The 24,240-nt window shown below is 42.6% G+C and overlaps 1 protein-coding gene across 2 annotated transcripts in view; it reads left to right on the forward strand.

The window, feature by feature from the left end:
- LOC109424163 (E3 ubiquitin-protein ligase TRIM9) overlaps positions 1-23,801 on the forward strand; it is a 540,509-nt gene extending 516,708 nt beyond the window's left edge. For both annotated transcript variants that reach the window (XM_029859592.2, XM_029859600.2), the window contains 3 exons: positions 17,401-17,539; positions 22,857-23,090; positions 23,160-23,801. In XM_029859592.2, coding sequence (XP_029715452.2) covers positions 17,401-17,539; positions 22,857-23,090; positions 23,160-23,449 — 663 coding nt within the window. In that variant the 3' untranslated portion in view covers positions 23,450-23,801. The remainder of the gene's footprint in view (positions 1-17,400; positions 17,540-22,856; positions 23,091-23,159) is intronic.
- The last annotated feature ends 439 nt before the right edge of the window (positions 23,802-24,240 follow it).

Raw genomic sequence — 24,240 nt, forward strand, 5'->3', positions numbered from 1 at the left:
AGGACAACAGGACTCACTGAAGAAACATTTGAACGATGGAGGGATTGCCAGCCAGAGGAAGGGGAGAAAACACTATGATATCCCTGTAGATAGATCTGTTGGCTGACATTCCATAGCTATTTTATTTTCCATTTCTAAGGGCGACTACTACTACTACATTACTATATACATATCATCTACCTCGATAACATTTTATTATTATATTAATGCTCTACCCTGTCATCCGGGTCATGAAAAGAATGGTTAGTAAATTTGTAATACCCATTCAAATTATCTACATTTCAATACAATATATTTCATTATTATTTTTATTGATTGCATAACAGTGTATCATTATATTTCATCATATTAAATTATACTACATAACTATATTACTATATGAATATATAACTATATTATTATATGAATATATAACTATATTACTATATGAATATATAACTATATAATTTTATTACTGTATAACTACATAACTGTAACTATATGACTATATGGGGACGGGAGGGAGCATCAGGGCATCATTGAAGTTGTAACTGTACGACGGAGTGGATTGCCAGCCGGAGTGTGGTGAGAAGTAACTATAACATCCTTGTAGATGGGTTCTTCTATCCCAACAGCTGCAATGGATATGACGCGCCCTTCTTGTGACAAACCATCCCGTAGAAAGCTTGACAAGTAATGTAAATTTCATTATTCACCCTGTTGGATCATACTGTTGGAAGGAGATTCTCTTAAACCCGCGGATTTCGCGTAAGTGTCTCTACTTACGGGTCCGCCACACCCCCTTTTGGCCCTTCATACAGCGGTGTGTTGAAGTCAGTGTGGTAATGAAATTGATCTTTGCTGTTAGGTGGAACTGCATGCAGAGCAAGACTCAAGCTAGGATGGTGGCTACCTACATACATACATACAACATCAAAAATTTACAATACGACTAAATACTAGAATGTTAGTGCTGTTTAATGATAGCTAACTTAGCTTCATGTCCTATGTTGCAAGTTACCCCACAGATGGGGAAACTTGCAACAAACATGTATTTCGCACCTCCTGATTAGGTGGCAACGTATTTTGGTAAACCAAGTGCTGCATAGTATTCTACTCGGGGTAATTAGCGTACACGATGCTTCATAGGATGTTTCAAATGTTTAGATTTTCAATGATATTGCTTCAAAGTCGAAAAGTGTTGCAAGTTACCCCATTTGACGATATGCCAGTTAAAACTAGACGAATTAATTTTATTAAAAAAAATTAAAGAATTGCGAAGTGTTCATAAAACTCACTAAATGGATAATATGTATTTGTGACTGAATTCCTCGATTGCAGAACTTGATAATTCCCTAATTCAAGTGAAACATTGTTTGTCTTCCTCAAGAAAGCCCTTCTCCTACCAACTAAGACAACTTTTCATTCTGAAAAAGCTGACTTCACGTAAGTATAAGAAAATAGAGCCAGCAAGAAAGGAGAAAGCATATCAAGTACTAACAAATAATGTGGACATATCTAAAAATATAATGAAAAGAAACGATGTGATTTTCAAGAACAGTGAACATAGACGACCAAAACGTTAAGTGGTGTTAACCAAAATATACGATGAAAGGTTTGTTTGTGAACCGAAGTAATACTATCCTCAATTCTCGAACTAACCATATTACCATTGATAGTGCAGTATCAGATTACAAGAATCGCAGTATATTTTAACATGAATTGCCTCTACTACAGAATAACCTTGTTCAACAATAAGAATAACAACTGAGCATAAAGATAATATGTCGCGTGTCGAAGCATGATAATTTAACCGTCGAAAGACTGCTTCTGGTGATAAATCTAGATAATATGAGCATTTAAAAATAAACAAAGGAGTTCCCTAGTATGTGTTTCTCCAGGTGGTCACGCCGATGGCCAAAGCAGACAAGAATAGTCAAAATAGTACACAATCATGAAGTTATAGCCGTCGAATGCCCATCTTTGTTGCCAAAACATGGAAGTCCCTCAATGCGATTTTTTCCGGTGGTCACTCCGGTGGCCAAAACGGACCAGAATGGTTAATTCTTCTTTTTAATGCCAGAAGCCACATGGCCGTGAAAAATCATGAAGTTAGAGCCGTCGAATGCCTATATTTGTTGCAAAAACATGGAACTCCCTCAATACGCCTAGTGGCAGAATTTTGGAACAAGTGTTAATTTTTATGTAAGCTTATGTCATACTGATCAACTTTGCCGAAGACACCATCTTTCTAAGTTATCAGGATTCTGAGCTGTGAGTTTTCTAAATTTTGCATGTTCACTAGCGCTGCCTGGTGGCAGAATTGCGAAACAAGTGTTTATTGTTATGAAAGTTTATGTCATTCTGATTAACTTTTCCAAAGACACGAACTTAATAAGTTATCGGGGGGAGCGACACTAGTTTTGCCAAGCCAAAAAACTACAAAAAAGTCAGAAAAAGACGAAAAAACCGGTAAACGCCACCTAGTGGCAGAATTTTGAAACATGTGTTTATTTTTATGTAAGTTTATGTCATACTGCTCAACTTTGCCGAAGACATCAACTTTCTAAGTTATCAGGATTCTGAGCTATAAGTTTTCTAAAATTTGCATGTTCACTAGCGCTGCCTAGTGGCAGAATTGCGAAACAAGTGTTAATTTTTATGTAAGTTTATGTCATACTGATCAACTTTTCCGAAGACACCAACTTCGTAAGTTATCAGGATTCTGAGCTATGAAATTTCTAAAATTTGCATATTCACTAGCACCGCCCAGTGGAGGAATTTTGAACTTCGCAACTCATCGTCATTAAGTTATTGGCGTACCCAACAACTTTTCCGAAGACACAATCCTTCCAAATTATCAGGGTCTTGAGTTGTCGCATATCGTAACGTTTGCTTGACAACCTGATATGGTTTCTGTAGTGCAATTTAGCATCAAACTGTTGATGGTCCCTCTAGCGACCAAGTTGCCAACTAATCCTATGAACCAAAGTTCTAAATGGTAGATCTTATCAAGCCCTAAAACTTTGCCGAAGAAAGTATTGCGTTTACTCTTAATACACCCGAGATAATAGGCCATACCCCCAAAAGGCCGAAAACCCATAAGCTCTTAGTCTCCTATTAAGCGGATTCCTATTGCGCCCCCCGACCAGTGATCTTATAAGAGTCCCGACTGTATATACAAAGTTATAAAATAGGTTGAAAGAGACTGGCCAGGGCCAGGGATAAAACCCAGTGCCCAGGAGTAATCAGGAACATTAAACATCAAACCACAAAGTCCGTCAAATGAATCAGAGCCTTAATTCAATAAAGCTTTCAACAACAGTATAGTAAAATTTCCACAACTGTCGTATACACAATATTTGCGCCTACAAATATATAACGTATGATGAACATCCAGCTACGCCTCTGACAACATCACGATTGGTAACCCCTAAAAAATTTCTTGCGCCCCGTTGTTGATCCTCATCATCATATGCTCGATCATTATCCTCGTTTCGTTCCAACTACTTTGCGTGGTCTCCCAAAAAACCAAACTGTCGTTAATTTATTCTTCATCATCACTTCGTCGTCGTCGTCGTCGCCGCCGCCGTGGACCGAGCCAGTGCCAAAACGGACCAGAATGGTCAATTCTTCTTTTTAATGCCAGAAGCCACATGGCCATGAAAAACATGAAGTTAGAGCCGTCGAATGCCTATATTTGTTGCAAAAACATGAAACTCCCTCAATACGGATTTCTCTGGTGGTCACTCCGGTAGCCAAAACAGACCAGAATGGTCAATTCTTCTGTTTAATGCCAGAAGCCACATGGCCATGAAAAAAACATGAAGTTAGAGCCGTCGAATGCCTATCTCTGTTGCAAAAACATGGAAGTCCCTCAATACGGGTTTCTCCGGTGGTCACTCCGGTGGCCAAAACAGACTATTGTGATCAATTCTTCTTTTCAATGCCAGAAGCCACATGGCCATGAAAAATCACGAAGATAGACTCGTAGATTGCCTACCTTTGTTGCAAAAACATGAAACTCCCTCAATACGGGTTTCTCCGGTGGTCACTCCGGTGGCCAAAACAGACCAGAATGGTCAATTCTTCTTTTCAATGCCAGAACCCACATGGCCATGATAAATCATGAAGTTAGAACCGTCGAATGCCTATCTTTGTTGCAAAAACATGGAAGTCCCTCAATACGGGTTTCTCCGGTGGTCACTCCGGTGGCCACATAAGACCACAATGTCCAACAATATTTTTACATATCACAACAATATGGAGCATGTAGAATTATTGAGATTTCATCATGAGTTAACCAACGCAGATGTGTTTAGCGCGGGAAACCGTTCAATTTCGTTACAGTCATCTCGTTGGCCATCTTGTGGGATCCCTGGAACCAGTTCCAGAAGGACGGAACATAACCAGAAACATACAGAAATAGTTCTCGACAGATTGTATTATGGCCTAAAGAAGTTTGATGCAAAAACTTCTATCCTGTAAATAATATGAATGTGCTTTCTAGCACATTATCGTGAAAAAACATCACTTTCCGGATGTTCCGAATTTCCGGAACCGGTTCTTAAGAATTAGTCAATATTAATGTCTTTAATCAAAGTCCACGTGAATTCCTTTCCAACGATTCTTGAACGGTCCTGATTACTTGTTTGGTTGCAAAGTTATAGCTTGCCAAAGTTAGGGTCTCTAAAGCGGCATTTTTCAGTTGAAGCAGGTTCCCGGTGGCCACAGTGACCAAATCCGGAACTCTCCGGGGGTTTTGAAAACTAGACATGTGTGGCTTTCATTTGGGCCAAAGAAAATCAAAATCGGCCCAGCCACTGATTTTTGAGAGCCGTTCAAAGTTTGGGGTCAAAAATGACCCCAGGGTCTTATTTGTAACTTTTTTTATGGGAGCTCCCCTAGGGGTCGTCCAATGTTTTGGATGAATGGAAATGATAGTTTTCCACAAAAAAATAATTGTCTGAAAATTTCAGATTTCTAGGCCTTTTGAAACAAAAGCTATAGTGAATTGAAATTCGGAAAAGGTAAAAAAAGACCCCAAGACCTTACTAAGGTTAAACCCCCTCAACCATTCATCCCTCAGCACGGGTCGCCTGACACCTTGGATTGGGGTTACCTGTTTGGTGAACTTTTACCCCCGGAACAGGTGGTCCGTAGTGCTATTCTAAGCCGGCAACTACACGGGCGGTATATACTTAGTATATACAAAGGAAATTTCCTCATCTGGCTACGTTTCGAACGGAAACTCCCACAACGATTTCATACGTCACTTTTTGACTGAGGTGGTCATACAGGTGAGGAGGGGGGTGTGTGCAGAACAGAAGTGGAAAATCTTTGGATATCAAAACTGAAATTTAATGACACTGGTGTCAAAAATTTACAGGGTTATACAATGGTGTCAAAAATTGCCATGGGTCAACCCAGTACTTTTAGGATGATTCAAGGATGCCTACAGAGATTTCTTCATTAGTTCGTTTAGCTATTCCAACAACAGGTCTCTCAGGTGTTTCAATAGACGTTACTTCAGAGATTCTTTCACGAAGATTCAGGGAAGCCTCCAGGAGATTCATTAGGAATTCCTCCAGAAGTTCCTTCAAGAATTCCTACAGGAGGTCCAATAGAAATTATTCTAGGAGTTCCTCGAAGGATTCCTACGAGAATTCCTACAGGAATTAGTCCAGGTGTTCTTTCATAGATTCCTTCAGGAGTTTCAAGGATTCGTACCGATGTTTCTTCAGGGTTTTTCTTGATTTTTTTTTCAGGAATTCCTCTGAAAGATTTTACAAAAATTTCATTCTGGGACTTCTCCAGAAGTTCTATGAAATTTCATCAGAATTTCCTTCGGAGATCTCTCCAGGAGTTCCTTAATAGATTTTTACAGAAACATTCAAGGATATTTCCAGAATAACTCTGGGATTCTCCCTGAAGTTTCTTCAGAGATTCCTACAGAAGTTCCTTCAGGAACTTTTCTAGGAATTTCCTCAAAGATTCTTCCAGAAGATCATTTAAAGGTTCTTCTAGAAGTTCCTTAAGGTATTCCTCCAAAAGTTCTTTCAGAGATCGCTTTTGGAATTCCTTCAGGGATCGCTCCAGAAGTTAAATGGGAGATTTTTCCAGGAGGATGTCTCCAGGAGTAACATCAGAGATTTCTCCAGAAGTGCCTTCAGAAATTCGTACAGGAGTTCCTATAGAGATTCTTCTAGGAGTTCCTTCAAGAACAGACTATATTTAGGAGGATTCATCCTGGAAAACCATCGTAATTTTCTCCTGGAACTCCTTCGTGGATTTTTCTTATATTCCTTCTAAGATTCCTCCTGCAAATCCTTAGCGGATTGCTTCTGGAAATCCTTCTAAATTTCTTATCGAATTTCTTCGAAGATTCCTGCTAAAACTCCTCCATGGATTTCTCCTGAACTTCCTTCTTAGATTCTGCCTGGAAATCCTTCGAAGATTCCTCGTGGATTTTTTTCGGGGATTCCTCCTCAAAATCCTTCGGAGACTCCTTCTTGAAATCCTTTGTGGATTCCTCCTGGAATTCCTTCGGGACTTCTCTTGAATATCCTTCGGAAATTCCTCCTGGAATTCTTTCGGGACTTCTCTTAGATTTCCTTCGAGGATTCCTCTATAAAATCCTTTGGGGATTCCTCTTGAAAGCTTTTGGGGATTCGACTTAGATATCTTTCGGCGATTCCTCTCCGAATTCCTTCGGGGGCTTCTTCTGGAATTCCTTTTGGATTTGTCTTGGGATTCCTTCGGGGATTCCTTCTGGAATTTCTAAGGAAAGGCCACGTTCGGTGTAGTACTAGATTTGTAGTAATGAGCTGAATTTTAGTATAATGGGAAAGTAAATTCCCCGTTTCTGCAATCAAATGGTGCGAAAAGCGTGGGGATTATGATTTCATGCCTAATTTGATGCTATTTGAGCAAAACTTTTTGTCACTGTGTTGTTGAAGATTCTAGAAATGGAGAAATTAACAACACCTAAATCTACTCCTCGATTGGATCGCTCAGAACTTTGTGAATTTTCAAGACCTAAAACCATGAGAAACTAAACGTTTAATTACTTGAGGATTACAAATTGTCTAAAAAAAATGAAGGTTGATTCCTTCCTTTTATTCGGAGTTACTTCCTACTCCCGGCGCGGTATAAAATCTTTTCGCAATATGTTCTGAAATAGATATTTTGTCTACTTAACAGCTTCTACTTTAAACTGAAAAAACTGTTACAATGAGAATTGTTATGCTAAACCTAAAGGAATACGCAACAATTATTTGTAGAAAACAATATTTTCAAAATATATTGAATTTTTCGTTGAAATACTTATTAAAAGAAATAATTTAACGCCTTAACCTTTTGGATCCGGATGGCTCATATATGACTCCAACATAGAAATGACTGTATAAATTCACACATTCGATACAACAGAATACTTTCTTCCGCGAAGTTGTTGCAAATTGAGTCTTCTATTAAGGAAAAATGGGAATATTTGTATTTGAAACTTAACTGACAACCTAGAACATCATTAAATTTGGAGAAACGAAATAATTGACAAACCAGTTGTTTCAAAAGCTGAATTTGAATAGAGATTACGTTCATATGTATTCATTTAACCTTTTTTTTTCAAGAATATCAAAAGGTGACTTATATTCTGAGATATTCTGGGTGTTCCAAACTTTGCTGTAGTTAAGCCCTTCAAATCTAGAAGAATTATTTTATGTTTATTCGCCATGCTATTATTACATAATCTAATGGGATTCGAAAAGCTATTGAAATCTACAATGTCATTTATAGACACTATAGGGATACCCAGGCAATAACTAAGCATTTGAATAAGCTGTACAGCAGACCGTATTGATCATTTGAGCTGCTTGCTGCCTCACATAAGCAGTTTGAATGCATACACGCAACCTGAGATTGGCAGATTCTAATACAATTGGGTATGAAACATATACAAATATTGTATTAGGGCCTTGCAAATACAAAAATTGGTAGGTGGCAGTATACCAAAAATTGTATTGGCTTCCTAGAATCTGGAAAAGGAAAATTTCGCATGTGTGCGTGTGCTCTGTCGCACTGGTTTCTCATTATTTGTTCTATTTTTAGACTGATCATGGCTGCAGCGGCGGCATCAAATACCAATACATGTTTAAAAAGAAATACGGGCGGCGGCGGGAATCGAACCGAGACACAATCATGGTGATACACAGTATCCTGCGCTCTAACCAGCACGGCTATAACTGCACATGAAAAGACAAGAGGCTGAAAGCCATCATGATCAACACAAACGTGGCTTGGCGATAGAAGTGGTACAGCCGCCACACTGCACAAGGTCCAGAGCCGTATTTGCGAAGACAAAACTGTTTATGCTTCAGCCTTAAGTTTTTAGACACATATTGTGTTTGAGAAAGTTTATTTTCAATTGTTGACCCTATTCCCTATTATTGTTATGTTAGGGTGGTTCGTCTGGTTGAACTGATTCAAAAATCTGCTTTCTAATAATTATATTTGCGATGCCATGATGGATGGTGATGGATCGTTTAATTAGAAATTCCACCAATAAACGGCAAATTCTAAATTTCATATATCTCAGGACTCTCACCACTTAGAAAGTTGGTGTCTTCGACAACGTTGTTAAGTGAGTCAAGGGCTTACAGTTAATGGTCCACTAGGCGGCGCTAGTTACACATTTGAAAAATCATTCAATTGATTGATATATTTGTTCGTGAAGTAATCAACAAGCTGTAAGTTTGTTTTCTTTGAATGTGTCTAAGTCAAGTCAAAGGTTTTTCAAAGAGCTATGTATTAGCCATAATTGTGCAATGTCGCATTTCATTCGGTTCACTTGATCCAGAGATATAGAAATTAAACTAAGAACACTCAAATATGAACTACTTTATTAGAGTTGCTCCAATTTTATGTAAAGTTATCCAATCGAGCCCAAATTTGTACCGTTTATAGCTTACTAGTTGTGCAACTGGCAGGAAAAATTTTGATTACTTGTTCCTCAACGAGTTTGATTTAATTGGTGCAAATTTGGGCTTGATTGATTATTCAACTTTACACGAAATTAGAGCCCTTCTATCTATATCTAGTTTTTGACTTCCGTTTATCACATTACTGTACCTTAGGACTAAGCGAACCGAATTAAATTAAATTTTGAAAGTTTGTGAATAATGTATTGGTCTTCATGGATCGTTGGACTCGACTAAAATATGACCAAAGGCAAAAAAGTTGCAATTTATTAAAAACTTTTTGAAAAGTTCTAATGATTCGAATGTTTTATCCAAGGGCTGAAAGTCTCTTGAATAAAGACAAATCAATCAAATCAATCGAATGTTTTAATTTTGTAAATTTGCTATAACTTTGTAAAACATTCTGATATTGTATAGAGAATAATTAATCAGCAGATTTTTGGATAAGCCACACTTGATTGACCGTAATCATTTCACAATAATGAAAAAAAAGGAAATGACAGAACTTGGCAGAAACATTTTTGTCTTCGTAAATACGACTCTAGACCCATTGTGCACTGAAAAGCCCGCATCCAGCAGGTTGCTGTTTGCAAGTGGAAAATTCCATATAGACAATAGGACGCGAAGCTCAGCAGCGAAGCGAAAGTTATTTTTAGACGCAACCCGGTTCAACTTCTCGGGTTTGAATGGAGGTGTTTGTGTGTAGTGGTATGGAAGCTATGGAACCGTGTAGCGCATCTTAATACAACGAATGGATTATGATTTATCACATTTTCTGTACGTTTTTAATACATAAATTGGTAGAAAAGGCATATCTCAATTTTTGGTAGCTTTTCTTGTTTTGCGTGTGTAGATGCTAGATTTTAAACATAACAATAGTTTGGATGACCCCAGACGATCTAATGATTTGAACATTCAATGAACATTCAAAATATTTACTAGGCATGATAGATTACATATCAAAGCTTTGTGCAATAAAAGAAGTTACTGTTACAACCGTAGCCTCTAGGATCTTAACTCAAGAACAGTTTGGATGAACTAGGGTATCTCGACTGATGCTGTATTTTGAACTGTCAGAAGACAATGGACATGATAGATTACAATCGTTGCTTTGTTTAATGAAAGAAGTAACCGTTAAACCCGTAGACTTTAGGAACTAAACTCAGGAACAGTTTGGATGACCTAGGATATCCAGATAAAAATATTCTGCATCATATTATACCCTTCATTTGCTGTTAAGCACTAAAACCATAGAAATAAGTAGAAAAAAATACTAATAACGCTTCAAAAAAATCCGGCTTTAAGGCGAAACTGGAAGCATTTTCTCATTTTTTCGGTTTTTGATTTTTTATTTAATAATGAAGCAATAATTTCAAAATCGGTTTTCGTACACATGTATAGTATGGATCAAGGTGTCTTCTGTATTTTTTTGAGGTGGAAAATGTTTTCCATTTTTGCAGAAACCTTTTTTTTTGTGAATTTTTGTTCAAAAATGGTTTTTGCAAAAACGAAAAACCTTTTCCACTACAAAAAAAAATCAGGAGATACCTTGATCCATACTGTACATGTGCACGAAAACCGATTTTGAAAATTTTACTTCATAACTTAATAAAAAATCAAAAACCAAAAAGTGAGGAAATGCTTCCAGTTTCGCCTTAAAGGGTCAATAAAATATGCATTACGCGTACCAGTTGTTACAGTACATACCATTCCATTGCTTTGATAGGAATTTTATGGCGATTATAAAAACCACAAACCACGTCAGCAGTCTCAGCCGAACGGCAGTGGACAAAAGATTTATGTGTCATAATGATTTATGCACTCGAAAATTTACGAAACAGATTGTGCGTTCGACTGCACCGTTGTCCTTCCAACTGGTTTGTCAGAGTATTTATTCATAAAATATGCTCCACTGATGGTAACCCACGCCCCAGTGAAAAAAGCCCGGAAAATTTGCAACTAATGTTATTCATCCTTGCTCAACAGTAAAAATACTGCCCAACCAGGCTTGCAACCTCTTGGTTATCCGCAAAACCCCACCTCCGGTAGACATTCTACGTAAATATTTAAACATGCTTTGCTCCGTTTTCAATCCACCTCACCAGGATAATGCATTCCGCCAGCACATACACCCCCGTTCGGAAATGCCGGCTTCTGCTGGTTAATCTTTCTTCTTTATTTCTGGCATCTTTCAGCAGCAATGGATGATTCCTCGGTGGGCACTTGCTATGTACCTTCTGACCAAACCGTCCGTCCATACTTTCCTCTCGTCCAAGCAAATTCCTGTGTATGCTGTCTACTCCGAACGGTCTCTTTCATAGGCGCCAACTTAGGGGGGGCAAGCATGGTTTTGCCCCCCCAATATTTGAAGATTTTCCGATTTTCCCATACAAAAAATCCGAAAAACTAGGCTTTGCCCCCCCAATAATTTGACCAAGTTGGCGCGTCTGGTCTCTTTGCTTTCCTTCATCCAGGTTGAGTGAGCTAAGCAGAACACACACATACCATAGGTTCAGGCCAAACGGATCTTCCCAGAGAGGCCGACCGGTGCGGAACGAGTGAGGTGGTGGACTGCAGAAGATGGAAGAATAACAATTTTCACAACCTGCCGTAAAATATTACGAAGAGGAAATTCTTTTGGTTGAGCCACTTTTTCTTCCCTGGCCCGTAGTCTCCGGATATGTTTCTGAGTGGTTTGATGCGCTGACAGGAGGTGGTTATGAAGCTGACGTCGTTCAATATGGTGAAGGGGATGGAAAAACAAGATAACTTTAATTACTTGTACAAAACTTCGAAAATGTTTTGCACTTTTACTTTGGGGAAATCGATCGACATGCAGTGAATTGTTTATAGACAAACAAAACTGCGTTACCCACGTATTTTTTCTATCAAGTGGTTGAGCATTTCTTGTTATTTGTTGAGCTACAATTCGCTCCGTTCAATTCAAGCCAAATGAAAAATCCCTCTCCACTGAATTTAGCCCTGGCCTAATCGCTTCAAATCATTCTGGTCGTCATGTGCTCTTATGTCCTCTTCAACCACAACCAGCCATCTTGTGTGTGGCCAGTCACGGTATCGTCGGAGTTTCCCTGGTTCTTGAATGTATTATCTTCGTCTGTCCTTCTTCTAACATCCATGTGTCGTAACCAACTCAACGTCGCCAATCGTGTATTATAAGCTTATTAGCTTGATAGAAACCACGTCTTAACAACCATATATACATTGATTTGCTCAACATCACATTTAAGACAAGACATAATCAACAATAATACGCCACAATACTCGGCTTGTGGCTGCCGCTCGGTCGCGCCCATGCTCGCCAGGTTACGCTTCACCTTGTCCACCCATCGTACTCTCTGCGCTCCACGTCTTCTTGTGCCCACGGGATCAGTCGCAAACACCAGCTTTGCAGGGTTGTCATCCGACATTCTTGTCCTGCCAACTACATCCTTCCGGCTTTGGCCACCTTCTGGATGGTGGGTTCGCAGTAAAATGCAGCGAGCTCGTGGTTCATCCTTCGCCGCCACACACCGTTCTTCTGCACACCGCCGAAGATCGTCCTTAGCACGCGTCGCTCGAAAACTCCGAGTGCTTGCAGGTCCTCCTCGAGCATGGTCCATGTCTCGTGTCCGTAGAGGATTACCGGACTTATTAGCGTTTCGAACATGGCGCATTTAATGCGTGGGTGAATCTTTTTCAACCGCAGTTTCTTCTGGAGCCCGTAGTAAGCCCAACTTCCGCTGATGATGCGCCATCGAATTTCACGACTCACGTTGTTGTCAGCCGTCAGTAACGATCTGAGGTAGACGAATTCCTCCACCACCTCGAAGGTATCCCCGTATATTGTAACATTACTACCCAGAAGGATCCGGTCGTGTCCGGTTCCGCTTACCAGCATGTACTTTGTTTTTGAGGCATTCACCACCAGGCCGACCTTAGCTGCTTCGCGTTTCAGGCGGGAGTACAGCTCTGCCACCGTACCGTTCCAAATGTTCTGCCGATAATGCCCATGTCATCCGCAAAGCACACAAATTGACCGGATTTTGTGAAAATTGTTCCCCGGCTGTTGAGCCCGGCTTGTGGCATCACAACTTCCAGAGCGATGTTGAAGAGTAAGTATGAGAATCCATCACCTTGTCGCAGTCCCCAGTGAGATTCGAGTGAAGTGGATAGTTCACCCGAAACCCTTACGCAGCTTTGCACACCGTCCATCGTTGCTTTAATCAGTCTAGTCAGCTTCCAAGGAAAGCCGTTTTCGTCTATGATTCTCCATAGCTCTGCGCGGTCGATACTGTCGTATGCCGCTTTGAAGTCGATGAACAGGTGATGCGTTGGGACCTGGTATTCACGGCATTTCTGGAGGATTTGCCGTACGGTAAAGATCTGGTCCGTTGTCGACCGGCCGTCGATGAAGCCGGCTTGATAACTTCTCACGAACTCATTTGTTTTAGGTGACAGACGACGGAAGATGATCTGGGATAGCACTTTGTAGGCAGCATTCAAAATAGTGATCGCCCTGAAGTTCTCACATTCCAAATGGTCGCCTTTCTTGTGAATGGGGCAGATTACCCCTTCCTTCCACTCCTCCGGTAGCTGTTCGGTTTCCCAGATCCTGACTATCAGCCGATGCAGACAGGTGGCCAACTTTTCTGGGCCCATCTTGATGAGTTCAGCTGCGATACCATCCTGTCCAGCTGCTTTGTTGGTTTTGAGCTGCTGAATGGCATCCTTAACTTCCCTCAGCGTGGGAGTTGGATCATTTCCGTCCTCCGCTGCACTGGCGTCGTTGTTTCCTTCGTTGCCGTGGGCTCCCGTGCCTACGTTCTCCACGCCGTTCAGGTGCTGATCGAAGTGCTGCTTCCACCTTTCGATCACCTCACGTCCGTCCGTCAAAAGGCCTCCGTCTTTATCCCTGCATATTTCGGCTCGCGGCACGAAGCCGTTGCGGGATGCGTTGAGCTTCTGATAGAACTTCCGTGTTTCTTGGGAACGGCACAGCAGTTCCATTTCTTCACACTCCGCTGCTTCCAGGCGGCGCTTTTTCTCCCGATAGAGGCGGGTCTGCTGTTTCCGCTTCTGTTTATAACGTTCCACGTTCTGTCGAGTCCCTTGCTGCAGCATTACCGCCCTCGCTGCATTCTTCTCCTCCAAAACCGTTCTGCACTTGAAACTCGCTGGCTCAGCGGGATAAGGATCTACAGGGTCGTTTACGGTATTTCATTGACCCAATACTCAGGCAGAGGATGATTCATTCGAGCAGGAGCAGAGTTTAGGAAGACTCTCCACAAAAAGGGCTGAATGTATAGGATAGGCAAACATATAATGGGGGGGGGGGGGGGGTCAAACAAACTACAACTGTGATCCAAGCAAGACGAGGCTTGACGGTTCCGTTCTGAACCCGGGAAAACGAAGCAATGGAACATTGGTGAAAGGCCTTATAAACTCAGGGCTGCTCTTTCTTCCTACGGATAGGCTACACCTGAGGCTAGTTCAATTTTATCAACTTGACAATTTATTTGTGACGTCACAATAGGGGTCTTACTTGCATGCTTTCTTGGTGTTTTCTCACGGATCCGGAGTGGAACTGGTTGCGTTTGTAAAGGGGGGGGGCGTCCAGGTGTTCGGCCTTCAGAAGATGGCGATGGTATCTCGACGAGCGATGGCGGTGGCTTACTCTCCGTGGCCGGAGACAATGGCGGAATAGTACTGGAGCCGACAATTATCGGACTGCCATATCGTCGGTATCAGCTTCGCCGGAAACCCTCCCGTTCGCCACGGGAAACTCTTTCATCGCCGCACTGTCGAGTAACTTGTTGAAAGATACAAAGAAAAAGGTCCCTTGACGCGGACCTGAACACTATGGATTAACACCCTAACGTCACTCCTAACCTATAACTTTTCTGCACTATATTTACCTTTTTCTTGTAATAGTGGTTTTAACGTGTTCGTTGTTCTCGGTACTTGTTTGTTCTCTTGTTTGCTATTTTAACTTGTTTGTTTCTATCAATATAGTTACACATTAATTTTAGGTTAAGTTTAGGACATTAACACTACTAACCGTACTAACATATTTTGACGAATGATCACGACTGATAACTTTTACTAACATTTTTACCGATTAACACTTTTAACAATCCCTATAGTTTAAGAAAAGAAACAACACAGACTTAAAAAGAAATTTCACCAACAAGAACAATTATTACACAATTCTTACATTAACGTTTACTATTTACACGCGCGCGCACTACAACTTCTTACGAGGATCACAATTTGTACAAAAGAGAAATTTCGGCATTCAAACAATTCCTTTATATAATGCCATTCAACATAAGAAGGCGAAATGGCCTCTATGCTACGTCGTTTTATGCTTGCCCATCCTGTTGTACGCAGCACCCTCTGTGGGCGAGCACAATATCAACAGGGCTGTGCTAGTTTTTTGCCCGAGCTCAAACTGCTCGAACTCTCTCGCATCTTGTCTGACCTGGCATGGCATCAATGATGAACCCGCACTCACTCGCGATTCCTCGACCAGTGAGCGTGACTGTTCTTGATTGCCTTATGAAAAGGTCTTATTTCGGGAAAAGTTACTTGAGGTGGAGCCTTCAAGTTCAAATTGGAACCGAACGGTTACACACTCTTCGTCGAACCATTCGTTCCGTCGATTCCGTTCCACGTACCCGATGGTGCTCTCGGCTGCGTCGTTGATGGCTGCTTTCACTGTACTCCAGCAGTTCTCTAGAGGGGCCTCATCGAGCTCGCCCTCGTCTGGCAACGCGGCCTCGAGATTCTGCGCGTATGCTGAGGCGACATCCGGTTGCTTCAGTCGCTCTAGGTTGTACCGTGGCGGTCGCCGGTATCGTACATTGTTGATGACGGAGAGTTTTGGGCGCAGTTTGACCATCACCAGATAGTGGTCGGAGTCGATGTTGGCGCCACGATAGGTCCTGACGTCGATAATGTCGGAGAAGTGCCGTCCGTCAATCAGAACGTGGTTGATTTGAGATTCCGTCTGCTGTGGTGATCTCCAGGTGTAACGATAAGGGAGGCTGTGTTGGAAAAAGGTGCTACGTATGGCCATATTTTTGGAGGCGGCGAAATCAATGAGTCGTAGGCCGTTTTCGTTCGTCTGCTGGTGGGCGCTGAACTTACCAATCGTCGGTCTGAATTCCTCCTGCTAGCCTACCTCAGCGTTCAAATCTCCTGTGATGATCTTGACGTCGTGGCTTGGGCAGCGATCGTACTCGCGTTCGAGCTGCGCGTAAGATGCGTCCTTGTCATCATCAGTGCTTCCGGAGTGTGGGCTGTGCACGTTTATTATGCTGAAGTTGAAGAATCGGCCTTTGATCCTCAACCTGCACATTCTTTCGTCGATCGGCCACCAACCGATCACGCGCCTCTGCATATCACCCATCACGATGAAAGCTGTTCCGCAGTTCCGCGTGTGTTGCCGCAGTTCTGGTAGATGGCATGATTACCTCCAAACGTTCGCACCATGGATCCTGTCCAACACACTTCCTGCAGCGCTACGATGCCGAACCCGCGGTCCTTCAGTAGATCGGCGAGTATGCGGGTGCTCCTAATGAAGTTGAGAGATCGGCAGTTCCACGTACCGAGTTTCCAATCGCAAGTCCTTTTCCATTTCCATTGATTTTTAACTTTACGCTTGCCCGAACATCCACCAAGAAATATAAATAATAGCAGATAGAGGGTTGCTATAACGCTGTGGTTCAAGACCGTAGTGGCAAAACATGTTGAAGTGCAACAATGCTGAATGTAAATTTATTGTACAACTAGCTGTACCCGGCAAACTTTGTCTTGCCTACTGCGTTTTTTGACGTTTTAAGTTTCTATCCAAAACCAAGTCCCCGGTCACAAAATGTATGGAAGATTGATCGATCAAAAACTCTCAATTTTCCCATGTTTTTTGCCTCATAAACCTTCCTTGGGTAAAAAGTAACAGAACAAAACTAAGACGACCAAAATCTGACTATCCGTTTGCAAGTTATGCGCGGTCCCACGTATGCCATTACATTTTTATATATATAGATGATCTCATCTTTTTTATATCCCACTTATCAATAATAATTACTCAGCCTGTAATGTACTGCATATGGCATGCCATCTAATTTTATCAAAACCAAATACTAGAAAAAAAAATTGCAAACGAAGTTGCAAACGTAATCATATTTGTTCAGCAAAATTTTATCCCCTCCAAATGAAACCAAAATTCTCCCAAGAATTCCAGTCACAACACAGTTTTTGTATAGAAAATTTCCCCATTTATATTTGTCCTGCGTCCTGGTCCCACTCCCAAAACACACAAATAATAATCACGCTATTTTTATTCTGCTCTTCTATTTCCCGCTGGAAACGCGCTTTTCCCGCACCGGATCCCGACACCGAACCCGAACCCGAACCGACAAACAAACAAATGAACCCACAGGAAGTGTACTGCGGAAAAGAGACAATCTGCACCGTCGATGGGCTGCACTTCAACTCGATGTACAACGCCCGCGTCAAGGCCTTCAACAGCACCGGCGAGGGCGAATACTCGGAACTCATTGGCTTGCAGACGGCGGAAGGTGAGTTTCATTGTCACTCGGCAGATCCTCCACATTTCGTATTCCATTTTCATTTTTTTTCTTTCTTGTTCTTTTCCGCGAAAGGAAAGGGACATCAAGGATGCATTTTTCCACTGATTCTGTTTTACGAGATACTCTCAGACGACGTGACGTGCTTATTCGCGCGAGGCTTGGCCACGTTGACAAGGCCACTAGTGGCTTAATGGGTGATAATGATGGCATGAAGGGTCGTTAAAAAGTTATGATGTCTTGGAGGACTTGCACACCGGTAGTGATCGCTGTATCTGATGAAATCGTGAATATTTCACTGGTATAAATTGATTGTTTGTGTGCGAAATTAATCTTCAATTAGCAATCAATAATGCGTTTTTTAGAAATTCAAACAGAATCACAGAATCGTTTTCATCATTTCTCAACACTTACAAAAGTGTTCCCAGAACTACAGTCAAATAAAGAAACGCACAACCTGAAAGAAACCCGTTTTTATTTTGGGGTTTTTGATTGCCAATCTCTGACAATCAAAATATGACGAGTGCTGTGAAAATCTGACATTGCACGAGCCACCGGAGGTTTGTTTCAAATGTCTGGAATCAGGACACAATTCATGGGACTGCAAAGCGCCGACAGGAGCAAACTGTGTAAAAGATGCGTCGCCGAAGTCCATAAGGCACAAGGCTGTACGAGTCCATCCAGTCGTCTGATCTGTACCGGGAAATCCGTGAACAGGCATTTAACGGGTAGTCCAAGGTGCCAGGCCTTCAAGAAAGCCGCAGTGAACAAATCACAGTGCAGAAACCGCAGCTGAACCTGAACCACTGCTGTTTCAGACAATTTCTAAATGAGAGACGGATATCGCCATCATAAAGTGGACTCATACCGAATACCCGTCGGCAACGGCAATTGGGTCGCGGATGAGTCCAAAAAAATGCCGGCGATATGGCCGACGGGTAAATACCCCGTCCAGGATTTGGTGTCTACTATCTATGAGGGCTTTGTGGTCGCCAAAGTAAACGGGGTCATCTTCTGTAGCTGTTATGCACCTCCGCGGTGGCCGATCGAGCAGTTCACCCGGATGCTGGGTTGTATGACGACCGTGCTAAGAGGGTGAAGGCCGTTGGTAATTTCGGGTGACTTCAATGCCTGGGTCGTGGTAAGGGGCATTGGCGAAACTACCATTTTTGCCAAGGGGGTGCACTACAAACAAAATATTCATTAGTTCATCCATTCATCATTCATCGCCCCATATCTCATAGCAACGCTTTCAAATTCTAGGGGGTGCCTGGCACCCCCGGCACCCCCAGTAGATTCGCCTATGGTAAGGGGAAGCCGTTTCACGAACCAACGGGGTCAGATGTTGATCTGGCTAATGTCGGTACCAAGAGCAGTGCTGAAAAATTCATTTCGTCATATCTAAATTCAATGACCTACAGCTCATTTTAGAAGCTGAATCTGAGAATGTAGTATATGAAGAACTCGTGCGGCTAAACCAGTTCTGCAAGAAAGTCACGGAAAAAACGCTATTTTTCGAATATTTAAGGTAAATGTCACGGACTACCTTCGAAAAATGCCAAATGATATTCACCATGAATATCATTGGCATTTTTCCAAGATAGTCCGTGACATTTATCTTAAATAATCGAAAAATAACGGTTTTTCCGTGACTTTCTTGCAGAACTGGTTTAGCCGCACAAGTTTTTCATATACCACATTCTCAGGTTCAGCTTCTAAAATGAGCTGTAGGTGATTGAATTTAGATATGACGAAATGAATTTTTCAGCACTGACCAAGAGTACCTTTAGTCGCAACGGTGCGGAGTCGATTATTGACGTTACTTTTTGTAGTCCTGGCCCAACAAGTAGTTCGAACTGGAGAGTAAACGATAGCTACACTCGCAGCGATCACCTGGTGGTTCGCTACAGTATCGACTACAACAACAACAGGCAGCGGGTAGAGGACGAGGCGGCTAGGCCAATCCTAGCTCTCACAGGTGGAAGATATCATACTTCGACGAAGGGGTATTAGAGAGGTTCTCCACCGATAGTGAAACTTACTTGGTTTAGACCGCGACGAGCTGGTAGCGGTGCTCACCCGTGCGTGTGATGCGACCATGCCTAGGCGATTCCACCCTAGAAATGGGAGACCACCGACTTACTGGTGAATTCAAGCGATTGCGGATCTGCGCCGCGCCTGCCTACGGGCTAGGCGGCGGATGCAGCGAGCACTATCGGAGGAAGAGCGAAACGAACGGCGGGTGGTGTTCGCTGCTGCAAAAACCGTGCTGGAGACCGAGATAAGGGCAAGCAAAAAAGCCTGCTTTGAGGGTCTTTGTCAGAGTCCCAATGCTAATACGTGGGGTGATGCCTACAGGATCGTGATGGCCAAGACGAGAGGTGTAATGGCTGCTACAGAGCAGTCTCCAGAGATGTTGGAGTGGATCATCGAGGGGTTTTCTCCTAGTCCTTGACCTCCTTTCGTAGCACAGCCGGGGACTGCGGCTGGTGATAAGGAGAGGGTCAACGATGTGGAACTTGCAGGATAACAAAGTCCCTTAGCGTAGATAGGTCCCCAGGTCCGGACGTAGTTCCGAACCTGGCCTTAAAAGTAGATATTGCAGAGGCTCCCGAGATGTTCAGGTCTGCTATGCAGAAATACCTGAACGAGGAAGTTTTGCCTGAAGTTTAGAAGAGGCAGAGCCTGGTTCTATTGCCAAAGGCGGGAAACCACCCAGAAGACCCGTTGGCATATAGACCAATATGTTTGATCGACACGGCGGGGAAGATGCTCGAAAAAATCATCCTCGATAGAATGTTGAGGTACACCGAGGGTGTAAATGGTCCCTTGAGCAGCCAGTTCGGCTTATGGAAGGGGAGGTCGATCGTGAATGCTATCCTGTTGGTTATAAAAACCGCCGAGATAGCGCTCCAGCATAAGAGAACAGGGATTCGCTACTGTGTAGTGACTCTGGATGTAAATAACGTGTTCATGCGGGTACCAATACAAGATTCTCGGAATTTACTTCCAGAATCGAGTACTAGTTTACGACACAGAGGTAGGTCGGAAATGCTTTCACATAACCTCAGAAGTCCCGCAAGTTTCCATCCTGGGTCCGGTGTTATGGAGTGTCATGTACGACGAGGTGTTGAGGTTAGGCTTTGCTGACGAGTCAACGGTGAATCGGTCGATGAAGTGGAGTGTACTACTGCCCACTCGATCGAGGTTGTGGAGGCGCGGATAAGATCCAGGAAACTGGAGGTGGCTCACCATAAAACTGAGGTGGTGGTTTAAAAGTACGTATTGGCTGATGCACCTGAAGGTTGCGAGCGCGTACCGTACCGTGTCACACGACGTGCACTGCGTCATCACTGGACTAGGTATGGTGCCTATCGGCATCCTTATCAGAGAAGACATAGAGTGCTTCGAAATGCGTAACACAAGAGACATACGTAGGACTGCAAGGATGGTCTCCATGGTCAAATGGCAGCGCGCTTGAGACAGTTCTACCAAAGGATATGGTGGACCCATAGGTTGATCCCTAGGTTAGATAGTTGGATGACCAGGCTCCATGGGGAAGTAACATTCCACCTAACTCAGCTCCTTTCAGTCCAGGGTTGCTTCCGACACTATCTACATTTTCGATAATGCGGGTTCTCCCGAATGTCCGGTTTGTGCTGGTTTAGAGTAAGCGGCGGAACACGTTTTGTTCGTGTGCCCTTATTTTTGCATAAAGACAATCTTGTCCAAAGGATGTGTAGGGATGAGTTTGGCGGGAATGCCGTTTACACGGATATCAAGCACATCCTCTTGGAGCTACAGATGAGGTGGCGCATGGGCTCGAAGAATAGCTCTTTCAAATGAGCTACAAGAGGTGGTCCAGGGGTTCGAAGTTGGCTTCGTAGGTCATACAGATGCCCTGCGGTCGAAATCGACCCTTACAGTAAGTAAGTGGCCACGGAGAGAACATCCAGGTATCGTTGCTGTCGTGGCGTTGGTCTGCTGGGTTGGATCCGAGCCCGCGGTTGGAAAGGGGTCTCCGGTAAGGGCTGAGGCAGGTGGAGGCCATACCATCTGGTGCAGCTGATAGGCCCTGAAGGGCAGTGACACCTTTGCCTTCAGTAGGTCAGATCGTGTTGCACGTAAGAATTAGTTCTGGATGCGTGCAAAACAGTTAAACGCGGGCGTGGTGGCTGACCCTGCCCGCCTTCTGAAGACAAAGGGAGTGGTAAGGACCACTCGGTAAACTGGCTAAGCGCCAGCATGCTGTTTTAGTGGATTCCTTAAAGCAAGTCATCTATGTTCGTTGCTGCAGGCTACGCAGCTAACCTTGGGGGTGCGAAGTGCACTCGTCCCTCTCTGAAGCAATGACTTTTTGGTGGTTGCGGAGAGACGTGGTTTATCGACCATGGGAATGTGTTTAGAAGAGAGTGGTCCTGGCTTTAACTTTTGTTGTAGAAGATGGTCTAAAGTTTTCTAAAAGTTATAAACATTTAGTAAAGCTTGGCCATTTATTATAAAAAAAATATCAATACTGTATACCTACGTTAAGGTATAGTGGATGAAATATTTTATTTTATTTTTAAAGGAAACTAACATTTGAAATTTCAATATTTATTCTTGTTTGGATATTTTTTTTTTTCAATACGAAAAATATGAAATTCTGCTTATGCAGTTAAGTATATCACAAACAAATTTGAAAATATTCGATCCAGTACGTATTGGGATATAATGTAATGAAAATTTGTCAAAAAATCTTCTAGGTTTTACTAAAAATTCTATAATATTTTGCACTTTTATCTGATTTTACTCAAAATTTCAGTAAATCACCTCCAAAATTACACTGTACTGCATCAGTTTTGGCCATATTTTCAACTTTGATATCCATTTTGGCCAAGCACGTGCATTTTTTATGGGAGTGGCCAAAATAGAAGCACCCTGGTCAAAATAAATAAATTAAAGCTGATTTTTTAAGGAATGGGTTTCACAGCTGTCATCATCATACATATTTTATTAGGATCTACTCGTAAAAAATTAATTCATTTCGATTTGGATCGCAATAGGCTGAATAACGCACTATGGCCTGGCCAGAACGACTGACTGGCCCAAACTGATGCTTTTACCCAATGACGAAAAAATCGCTGTACGGACAATTGTTTGATACACTGTTCGCTTTTTCATTTCTTTTCATCGCATATATTATTACTCTATATCATAAATGTTGATATTCCTTCTATATTTTCCCAATGGCCACAAAACTGTAACAAATTGCACTGATTGTATCGTTTCCCGGTTTCGGTTTTCCCCTTTCACTTTCATTCCACAGTGGCGTGGTTCACCTTTGACTCGAGCCTCAGCGGCGGACCCGGCTCTGGACTGAACTTTATCAACGACAACCGAACCGTTTCGGTCGACGGCTGGGAGCACCGGGTAGCCCTCGGTTCGGTCGGGTTCTCTCGCGGAGTGCACTACTGGGAGTTTACCATCGACAAATACACGGCCGACACCGATCCCGCCTTCGGAATCGCTCGGATTGATGTGGCCCGCGATAAGATGCTGGGTAAGTTGCAAAATCAAGGAGCTTGAAAGAATAGTTTCTCATCGTTGTCGTTTCGTTTCTTCGACGCAGGCAAGGACGATAAGGGTTTTGCCATGTACATCGATCGTCAGCGGTCATGGTTCCAGCACAATTCCGTGCACGAGCGCCGGGTCGAGGGGGGAATCTCCTCCGGCAGCACCATCGGCGTGCTGTTGGATCTCGAACGGCACACGTTGCACTTCATCGTCAACGAGATGCCCCAGGGGTCGGTCGCGTTCCGTGACCTGTACGGGGTCTTTTATCCGGCCGTCAGCGTTAATCGTGGCGTCACTCTGACACTTCACACCGGGCTCGATGCACCGCACATGGATTACCACTAGGGTTAGTTGGGTTATCTTAGAAGGGGTAGTGTTTGCGCTGATGGTAAGGAATGGAGTGAAAAATGATGGCACAGTGGTCCAGAATGATAGTTGGAAGACGTTACAATAGATAATTAATATTTTTTGTGATATGTTGCTGCTTTCTGAATAATATGTTTGATGTAGAATTTGAGCTAATTGTATCGGTGTCCTTTAGGCAGTCGTTAGAAATCAAAACTGGTTTAAAACTGTCCCCACGTTTCGTTTCTACTTCGAGTCTTCTTCAAGGGGGAATTACTGTGGCATCTTTTTTAGATGTCTAAAAAAAATGTAAAATCATTGCATTGAAATCCAGACTACATATTATAATTTAGACTGCAAAAAAGATTATCAGGACATCAAGATCTATCCGATTATGGTATGTTTTATTCTGTTTTTATCCGCTAGATGACGCTAGAGAGCAGTGTGTATCTAGAGATGAGCAGAATTTTAGGACGGGATCGTACTGCTCGTTACTCTTACACTTTTGAACCGTTAAAGATTGTCGTTATCGTATCAGTAATTCTGCATCTATTCCTTGAAGAGAGCTAGAGTCAAAAGGTCAACACAAGTCAAACAGTCCTCTTGATTTTCCAAGACTGTAGCGCCAATATACGAAGCTCCAGTTTTAACATATCAGTCCAACATTCATCCAAATCGCAAACCAATAGAGCAACCTCATCTGGACCACTGTGCACGAAAAGCGGAGACGTGCAAATCATCACATCGGATAAGTTTTCTTTAATTTAAATTCTATTCAAATTATTTTGCAA

Source organism: Aedes albopictus, chromosome 2, assembly GCF_035046485.1.
Source record: "Aedes albopictus strain Foshan chromosome 2, AalbF5, whole genome shotgun sequence".
Lineage (NCBI taxonomy): Eukaryota > Metazoa > Arthropoda > Insecta > Diptera > Culicidae > Aedes > Aedes albopictus.